The sequence below is a fragment of the Xiphophorus couchianus genome, chromosome 20, assembly GCF_001444195.1.
Source record: "Xiphophorus couchianus chromosome 20, X_couchianus-1.0, whole genome shotgun sequence".
Classification (NCBI taxonomy): Eukaryota; Metazoa; Chordata; class Actinopteri; order Cyprinodontiformes; family Poeciliidae; genus Xiphophorus; species Xiphophorus couchianus.
The window spans coordinates 29,283,030-29,293,321 of NC_040247.1; the positions used below are offsets into that span (position 1 = coordinate 29,283,030).

The following is a 10,292-nucleotide window of genomic DNA, read 5'->3' on the forward strand; positions in this document are numbered from 1 at the left end:
GCAATGAAAAAAACATAACTTTTATGTCATTACTGAAATATCTTTTACATACCGAAACAAAGTCTTAAAAATTCTCCAGAGGATATATCAATGATTTTAAAAATGTAGTTGTTTGAAGTATCTGAAGACCATAAAATACCACTTCTACAATAAAATTCCAACAAATGTGCTACTAATAAAAAGATCTTAAGTACAAGTAGTGTACTGTGTTTTAATATGCGAGTAAAATCAAGGGCATAGTTACAGTGAAATGTAACGTAAAATGTGGTTTAAAACTTTTTTAAACTACATTCAAGCTGCAGGACCAAAAAATGACTAGTAATGCACATCAAACACGTTTTTCTAAGTAAGCAACCTGTTGAGAAGTAAAACTAAAATTCAAATGTTGCTTAGATACGAGTTTTGTTCAGTCTGACTGATCTAATCTCTGCTACACCTTTACAAAAATTTAAGGTACTAAATAAAAAAACTTTAAAGAATAACTGCTCTTAATAAAATTCCTCATAAACATTGATTTATTGCAATGGCTCCCAATACAAGTTATGGGCTGTTTAAATCATAACTTAAGTTGCTTGATTTTTAAGCCTTTTTTATTTAGTTTTGCCATGCCCCGGATGACTGAGGACCAGCAGGTAGATAGAAATGAATATATGGGGAGTATCATAACTTAAATGTAACACTTAAAGCACCAGGGTTTATATAGAAAGTTATTCAGTTTTTATTTTGTGGTTTTAAAGGCTCTACATTGAAGACAGTGAGAAATAAAAGCAGATTTCTGTTTTTTGGGGGCCTGCCCATAACAATGCAGAGGGAAAGCATTGCTATGGGCAATGCTGGAACTCCCACACTAATTCTCAGCATTAGCCTTTTACCTTAGCTATTAGCTATTTTTCTTACTTATTAGACATGTTTAGTATACTGAATGGAGTAAGTCAATTACAGACAACATGCTAGTTTTGTCCCACATGCTACTGACAGCATTCACGCTAACATTAGCAATTTGGCTAATTTTAGCTGAATGGTTCACATCCAGGTGAGTTAACATTTTTGTGATTCTCCGTGTGCTATTGATTACATTGCAGCTTTCTTTAGCATTGATGCTAATTTTTAGCATCGTAACGCTGGGTCCAAACCGACGGACACAGTTTAGCAGGACCCGGTTACATTTCTTCAGGAATTTTCTAGTTTTTCTATCTGTTCTCGGCTCCCACACACAGAGCTGTCGGCCACTCCTCAGCCCCTCACTCCCGTTTCAAACTCTGCTAATTAACTAAAAGTTAAAGACCTAAAATATGAATGAGATGTTTGCTGCTTTTGACAAAAAAAGCTCAACTCTATGAAAGCCGTGTAGCAGTTTTGCTAATGAGGCAGCTTATCGAGTGTCATGATATGAGGGAAGACAGGAGAAGCTATCCCGTTGAAAGGCCGTGCTCTTTATTGTTGCTTCTAACATCAGGTAACAACATGAACTACTTCCTATTCGAACTCGTTTCTGTGTGTCCTTTCCTAGGGCTCCCCCAGTGGTCAGGAAGTGTAACTACCGTTACTCTAGATGTACAACAGAAACTAATCTTGCGACATCTCCCTTCTTTTAAAGTTAAAGATTGCAAAATCTGCAAGTTATTTCAATGTCTTAAAGGATAGTAAATGGTACATTCTCTAATACAATTAATTACTCCAATTAACTCAATCTTTAACTGTCACATTTCTTTCAACAAAGGCTTCTTGTTTTCAGAACTTTTTTTTTTCAATAACAGCCTTAACAAATTCCATACAAAACAATACAGGACATCACAGGGGTAGACTGCCCTCAGCCCCGATAGGGATTATTATGCCCTTTTAAACCTTCTAGTCTCTGAATCTCAGAGGCAGCTTTATTTCGCGTCCCCTGGAAGTTGTCCTCACAGGAGTAGATGGTGGGAAGGACGATTCTGAAGGAGGGCTCGCTACTGGCTGATTTGATGGCGGTTCAGATGAAATGGCCACCTCTGTAGTTGGGGATCTGCAGTTCTGTTGTGGCACTGCAGACTCAGCCAAATGCTGTGCTACAGGAATATCGGTCGCAGGAACCTCCTGAAGGTGACGTCTGTTGCGACGGGTCACGCTCCCGTTGGCCATTTCTACAAGATAGGATCTTGGCTCTTTGGACTTGCTGATGACTTTGGCAGGCGTTGTCCACCCTTTTTCCCCATCAAGTTTCACTCTCACATTTTGACCAGGGAGAAGGTCGGGAAGAGGGCGAGCTGAATATCTGCGGTTGTAGAAGGATCTGTAAGAATCTTTAGCCTTGGCATCCTTTAAGTAAACTAGGTCTGGGTTGACTGCGCTTGGCATCAATGTTTTTTCCAGGACAGGAACAGTGGTGCGGATCTGTCGGCCAGTCATAAGTTGCGCTGGACTGTAACCTGTTGCCGCTACCGGTGTGGAGCGGTAACTCATAAGGGCTAAGCAGGGGTCAGGTTGTTTAAGCACGTGCTTAGCAGTCTGAACAGCCCTTTCTGCAGCTCCGTTAGATTGCGGGTAATGGGGGCTTGAGGTTATGTGAGTGAACCCATACCTCTGCTTGAAGTCTTGGAACTCTGTCGACGTAAACTGTGTCCCATTGTCGCTGACAAGTTCTAGCGGGATGCCCCATCTCACAAACATGTGTTTGAGCTTGTTGATAACTTGAGTGCTGGAAGCGGTGGTGAGGGAAGCGATTTCAATGTCCCTGGAAAAATAATCAACAGCAACAAGATACGTCTTACCCTCAAGCACAAACAGGTCGACTCCAATTCTCTGCCATGGACCACTGGGCAGGGAAGTTGTCATCAGTGGTTCATGTCTCTGTGTAGGTTTGTGCTCTCTGCAAAAATCGCAGAACTTCACCTTGCTTGTAATCTGTGCACCAATCTTCGGCCACCACACTGTCAACTTCGCACGCTCACGACACTTGGTGAGGCCCTGGTGGCCTTCATGTAGTTGGTCCAAAACACCAGCTCGGAGTGCTGTTGGAACTACAATGCGGTCGTGATAAAGGACCAGCCCATCTAACTCTGATAGGTGACTTCTGACTGCATAGTATCTGTGCAGTAGTGAGCTCTCTGCCATATAGCGAGGCCACCCTTTTCTGATAAACATGATTACTTTTTGAAGTTCAGCATCAGTTCGTGTAGTCTGGTGGAATTCCTCCAGCTTTGGTGACCTGATTGGCTTGCTAGCCACCATAGTGTTGACGTATGCCTTTACTTGTGTTTCAGTTTCTGGAGTAGAACTGTCTTCCAACGGATGTCTGGAGAGTGTGTCAGCGACTACGAGCTGTTTACCGGGAACATGTTCAGCAGTGACATTGAACCTCATAAGACGCATAAGTAGTCTCTGGCATCTTAGTGGTGTTTTGTCAAGATCATAAGAGTTGATCAGTGGTACCAGTGGCTTATGATCAGTTTGTAACCGGACATGGCCCATCCCTTGTATGTAGCGAGCAAAACGTTCACAGGCCCAGACTGACGCCAGACACTCTTTTTCAATTTGTGAATACCTCTTCTCTGTATCCGTAAGTGTGCGCGAGCAAAAGGCAACAGGACGCAACTCCCCCTCATGGTCTTGTAACAGAGCAGCACCAAGGCCATAACTGCTGGCATCGGCGCTAACCACTGTCAGTTTGTTGGCGTCGTAGTAGCAAAGGGCTGGCGCAGCTATGAGCATTGCTTTGGCCTTGTTGAATGCTCGCTCCTGGGGTTCATCCCAAACCCATGCAGTCTCTTTCTTGAGCAGATTAGTCAGTGGGTACAGCACTGTAGACAGACCTGGTAGGAATTTCCCCACATAGTTCACCAGCCCAAGCACCTGTCTCAGCTGCTCCACATTTGAAGGACAAGGCATTCTAGCAATAGCATCCACTTTGCTCTCATCAGGCTTTACACCGTCAGCACTAATGATGTGTCCGAAGAACTGCAGTTCAGTTTTCCCAAAGTGACACTTGGCCCTGTTCAACTTAAGACCGGACGCCTTGATCGTCCGCAAAACTGCATCGAGTCGGCGGTCATGTTGCTCTTTGGTAGATCCATGTTAAGAAGCAATAATATTTTCTGTAACATTTAAATTCTAGAATGTGTATGTGATCCTTTTGTTTGTGAAATGTTTGTTACCTTTTGGGTGTGTCCTTGTAGCGGCCATCTTGGAACCTACCAAAGAGGAGGCCCGCCTCAAACCCAGCTCTTTTATAGAAAGGTCCATGTTTGCCGGACTTTGATTGGCTGGGCAGTTAATTGAGAAGGTGGGGACAACAGTATATAAGAGGACTGTTGGCTGAGCCAAAAGAGGGAGAAAGCTTGAGAAGATGTCATTTTTGTCTTGTCTGTGAGCCATGCTGTGCTGAAGGAGGCCTAATAAACCACCTTTGTTTATGCTACAGCCAACTTTGAGGAGTTTTTTCTTCCACACCACACCTCTCAGTGTAACAGTGGTGTCAGAAGTGGGATGGTTTACGCCTGTGAATGAAGGAAGACGACAGGCTAAATGAGAGGAGTAGGACGTGGTAGAACTCGTGGGACAAAGAAAAGCCCCCTTTCTGAGATGGAAGAAGGACAAAGCGGAGGACCAGCAGAGCCGGATTCATTACCTGAAGGAGCCATGGCTGGGGAAGACATTTTTGAACCGGTTGTGCGGCCTAAGCAGACCACAGTTGGTGCTGTGAGTAAAGAACATTCTGAATCTGACATCTTTGATGAAATAAGAGAATTTATGCGACGTTCTAAACGAACAGAAGCAATACTGTTTGATCAGATTAAACAGTTGCGCAGTAACATGCCAAAACTGCGAAGTGATGTTTATGCTGAACATGAGCTGTCTATCGAGACTGGCATTTCTACAGAAGCAGCTTTCCCAAAGCGAGAGACTAGGACACTGTCTCAGCTGTCTGCAACAGAGGAAGTCCAAGGAGCCTCTGATTACCAAGCTGAACCTCATTCTCCATCTCAGCCCCAGCGGCATATAGCACAAGGAGCTCCAGCACAAAGAGTGGAACCAACCCGTGGAGGTGATCCGAGAATACCTGACTTTAATGAGGGTGAGGATCCTGAAAGTTTTTTCATACGTTTTGAACGCATTGCTAAAACATGGGGATGGCAACCAGCTGAATGGGCTGCTAGAGTGGTCACATTATTGACTGGAAAAGCCCTTGAGGCATATGCTGGAATGGATGAGGACCAATCTGACTCTTATGACGCTATTAAAGCTGCTGTGTTGTCTAAGTTTAATGTAACAGAAGAGACCTACAGATTCCGGTTTCGAAGCATCAGTGTTCCAGTGGGGGAGAGTGTACGTGAAACCTACGGTCGGATAAAGGGACTCTACAAGCGATGGATGCGGCCTGACAGTCGGAGTAAAGAAGAGATTGGGGAAACAATCATTTTGGAGCAGTATCTTCGTGTGCTTCAACCAGACGTCCGCACATGGGTGAAGGAGAACAATCCAAAGACTGGAGAAGAAGCGGCAGACCTGGCTGAACGTTACCTGGCTGCTCACAGAGAACCTTTTAAGTCAAGAGAGACTGAGAGACCAAGGTCTATGGAGGTAAAACCTCCAGGTGCAACTAAGGCTGACAACTTGGACAAGAGGGGTGGTAAGAAGTATACACAGTCTGGACTAAAGTATGGTCTCATTTGTTACTATTGTCAGCAGCCTGGTCACAAAGCTTCTTTATGTCCATTAAGAAAAAGTAAGTCAGTAGAGTTATGTGTGGTACCTTCCAAAGAACATAATTATGAACTTTCTGATGACATGATTCCACATAAATATGTAGTTGATGTGGTGATAAATGGCAAAGCTGTAAAAGCTCTTGCAGACACAGGTAGCTCACAAACTCTGGTGAAATCATCCTTGTTGAGTAATGTACTGCCTAACTTTAACAAACCGGTAAACATTACTTGTGTTCATGGATGTCAGAAAGAGTATCCAACTGCTGATGTCACTATTAATGTTGAAGGACAAGCTTTTATGTTGACTGTTGGAGTTTTGAATCAGTTAGCATATGATGTTATCCTAGGAGAAGATTTACCAATCCTAGACAGTTTGGTTCAAGAAAACTCGGTGGCTTCTTCCTGTGCTGTCACCACACGTTCCATGAAAAAGGGTTTAGAACCTCTGCCAGATGTAGATGATGATCTGTATGAAGTAGGAAACAAAATCAGGAAATCAAAACGACAGCGTAGACAGGAGAAAAATAGGAACAAAAGCAGGTCAAAACACCCTGAACCTGCATTGCCATTAACTCCATGTATTGATTTCCAGTGGAAAATTCCTAATAACTTTAAAGAGAGACAAGAAAATGATCCATCTTTGAAACCTCTCTTTAATAAAGCATATAAAGATGGTGGAAAAGAGAGTGCTGCTGAGTTTAAAAGTTTAGCAGGAGAGCCTTTCATTATAAGGGATAAACTTTTGTATCTAGCAGACATTGATGAACCCAGACTTGTTGTGCCAAAAGAATACCGTTCAGTAATTCTGCATTTGGGTCACACTATACCGTGGTCAGGGCACTTAGGACAGGCAAAAACTTATAATCGTGTTGCCCAACGTTTTTATTGGCCAGGATTATATAAAGATGTAGTTGAATACTGCAAAACATGTCATGACTGTCAGCTGGTGGCCCCTACTAACGTTTCAGACCGTGCCCAGTTGCAGACATTACCTATAATGAGTGTTCCTTACGAGAGAATCGCCATGGATATCATAGGTCCTTTACCTAAGAGCAGTAATGGCTATAAATATGCATTAGTCATCTGTGATTATGCAACCAGATATCCAGATGTTTATCCATTACGTTCTCTGCAGGTTAAACACATTGTTCGGTGTTTAGTAGACCTTTTCTCCAGAGTTGGTATCCCAAAGGAGATTCTGACAGATCAGGGTACCAATTTCATGTCACAGGTGATGAAAACTCTTTATGATCAACTGGGTGTAAAAGGTATTCGGACTACTCCATACCATCCAGAAACTGATGGTTTGGTAGAACGATTTAATGGTACATTAAAGCAAATGTTGAGAAAGTTTATTGATGATGCTGGCAAAAACTGGGATAAATGGTTGCCTTTCCTTTTGTTTGCTTACAGAGAAGTACCACAAGCCTCAACTGGTTTTTCTCCTTTTGAGTTGCTTTATGGAAGACAGGTTAGAGGCCCTTTGGACATGCTGAAGGAGAACTGGGTGGCTGGAGTGGCATCAGGGTCCAGTGAAGCGGCTTCACCAACAAACATCATCTCCTACATACTTCAGATGAGAGACAACCTGGAAAAGTACAGAGAACAAGTTAAAGATCATATGGAGAAGGCTCAACATAAGCAAAAGGTATGGTACGACAGACGTGCCCGTGAAAGAGAGCTGAAGACTGGCCAGAAAGTCTTAGTACTCTTGCCCAGTGGGCCAAGTAAGTTGCTTGCTAAATGGCAAGGACCCTACACTGTGGTTAGAAGAGCAGGACCAGTGACTTATGAAATTATCTGTCCAGAAAAACAAAAGTCAAAGCAACTGCTTCATGTAAATCTATTAAAGGAGTATCATGAAAGAAATGTTCCAGAAATGGATGTGAAGCAGATCCTGATGGTACAAGATGTTCAGCCAGAAGACAGTGCTGTGTTGAAAGATGGGGAAGCTGAAATGAGTCCATGCAGAGAATTGACCAAATCTGAAAAGGCTCCTAAGCATCTGACTCCTGATCAGTGGCAACAGCTGGGTGAGATTAAACAGTCTTTTCCATCCCTGTTTGCAGATGTACCTGGGCGAACTGAAATTATAACACACAAAATAACTTTGAAAGATACAACACCTGTTCGTCTTAAGCCTTACCGGATTCCAGAAAGAATGATGGATCCACTGAAAAAAGAGGTCCAGATGATGCTGGAAATGGGAGTTATAGAGCCATCAAGAAGTGAGTGGTCAAATCCCATTGTGTTGGTTCCTAAAAAAGACTCAAATCAACTACGTTTTTGTTCTGACTTAAGAAAGTTAAACAGCATTTCCTGTTTTGATTCTTATCCCATGCCACGCATTGACGAGCTACTGGAAAGACTGGGGAAAGCCAAATACATCACAACATTAGATTTATGTAAGGGTTACTGGCAAGTGCCTTTAGATCCATCCTGTAAGGAATACACAGCCTTTCAGATTCCAGAAATGGGTTTATTTCATTACACGGTTCTACCATTTGGTCTTCATGGAGCACCAGCTACCTTTCAAAGGTTGATGGACATTATTCTTAGTGACTGTTCAAAGTTTGCTGCTGCCTACCTGGATGATGTTGTGATCTACAGTGAAACTTGGGAGAATCACCTACAACATCTAAAGGTGGTAATGGCAAGGATCCAGAATGCTGGTCTCACTCTGAATGTGAACAAGTGTGCATGGGCACAAGAAGAAGTAACATATCTGGGCTACCTTGTTGGCCATGGACAGATAAAGCCACAACTTGAAAAAGTAAGAGCCATTCAAACGATTCCCAGACCTCAAACAAAGAAGCAAGTGAGATCATTTTTGGGCTTAGTTGGGTGGTATAGAAGATTTATACCCCATTTCTCAACTTTGGCAGCCCCTCTGACTGAGTTGACAAAAAGGTCTACTTCTAAAATTATGTGGAAGGAGGACTGTGAACATGCATTTCAATCTTTAAAGAAACTGATTTGTCAAGCTCCTGTTTTACAGAGTCCTAACTTTTCCGAGCCGTTTATTGTTCAAGTGGACGCTTCAAATGTTGGTCTTGGAGCAGTGCTAGCTCAGGGAGAAGCTGGTGAAGAGAAACCTGTCCTTTTCTTAAGTAAAAAACTTTTTGACCGGGAGAAAAAGTACTCCACAGTAGAAAAGGAAGGACTTGCAATAAAGTGGGCTTTGGACTCTTTAAAATATTATCTCCTAGGAAGGGAGTTTACTCTGCAAACTGATCACAGACCTCTGAAGTGGATGCATTCCAAGCAGCATCAGAATGCCCGTATATTACGTTGGTGCCTCGCCCTTCAGCCATACCAGTTCACCATACAGCATTGTCCAGGTAAGAAAAATCTTATTGCTGACTACCTTTCTCGTTTACCTGAGTTTTGTAAACCAGAGGGGGAAGAAGTGAGTAAATGTTAAGAAGCAATAATATTTTCTGTAACATTTAAATTCTAGAATGTGTATGTGATCCTTTTGTTTGTGAAATGTTTGTTACCTTTTGGGTGTGTCCTTGTAGCGGCCATCTTGGAACCTACCAAAGAGGAGGCCCGCCTCAAACCCAGCTCTTTTATAGAAAGGTCCATGTTTGCCGGACTTTGATTGGCTGGGCAGTTAATTGAGAAGGTGGGGACAACAGTATATAAGAGGACTGTTGGCTGAGCCAAAAGAGGGAGAAAGCTTGAGAAGATGTCATTTTTGTCTTGTCTGTGAGCCATGCTGTGCTGAAGGAGGCCTAATAAACCACCTTTGTTTATGCTACAGCCAACTTTGAGGAGTTTTTTCTTCCACACCACACCTCTCAGTGTAACAATCCATAAACCAGAATATCGTCCATCACGACAACAGTCCCTTCCAGGTTTTTAAGTAGATTACTCATCAGTCGCTGGAAAATCTCAGGAGCAGATGTAATCCCGAATGGTAAGCGTTTGAAGCAAAACTGGCCCATTGGGGTAATGAATGTGGTCAGTCTTTGGCAGCTGGGGTCCAATGGAATTTGCCAAAACCCACTAGAGGCATCCAGAGTGGAGAAAATCTTGGCTCCCGCCAGTTTAGGTGTTATGTCATCTAATGTAGGTAAAATGTAGCGTTCCCGCTTAACGCCCTTGTTCAATCGTTTTAAATCTACACACACCCTAACTTCGTCCTTGTTGCGTTTTGGAACAGGCACCATTGGGGCACACCAATCTGTTGGTTCAGTGACCTCCTCAATGATCCCAAGATTTAGCATCCGCTTTAGTTCTTTCTCCACCTTTGGAAGGAGGGGAAAAGGGACTCGGCGTGGCGTACTGATGCTGTATGGAATTGCCTCTTCCGCCAGCTCAATTTGAACTGCCGCACAGTTCAGCATTCCTATTTCCCCAAACACATCACTGGATAACAAATAGTCCCCACTGATGGCATTGACTCGTTTGACCAGTCCCATTTGCTTTGCCACTGCTCTGCCTAATAGGTTACTGACAAACTGTCCTTTAATAACCGTAATCCAGTACTGGTATTTCTGACCGTTGTGTGTGGTGGTAGCGAGGAACGTGCCCACGCATCTGACTTTTCCACCTGGACTGTACACTGTTGATCTGGATTTATGCAGTTTTGGTTTTTTCTGCAGA

The 10,292-nt window shown here is 43.1% G+C and overlaps 1 protein-coding gene across 1 annotated transcript; it reads left to right on the plus strand.

The window, feature by feature from the left end:
• The first annotated feature begins 4,527 nt into the window (after nt 1-4,527).
• LOC114135473 (uncharacterized) lies at nt 4,528-9,285 on the plus strand. The gene is made up of 2 exons (XM_028002783.1): nt 4,528-6,736; nt 9,203-9,285. The coding sequence occupies exons 1-2, from the start codon at nt 4,558-4,560 to the stop codon at nt 9,283-9,285; spliced, it is 2,262 nt and encodes a 753-aa protein (XP_027858584.1). The 5' UTR covers nt 4,528-4,557.
• The last annotated feature ends 1,007 nt before the right edge of the window (nt 9,286-10,292 follow it).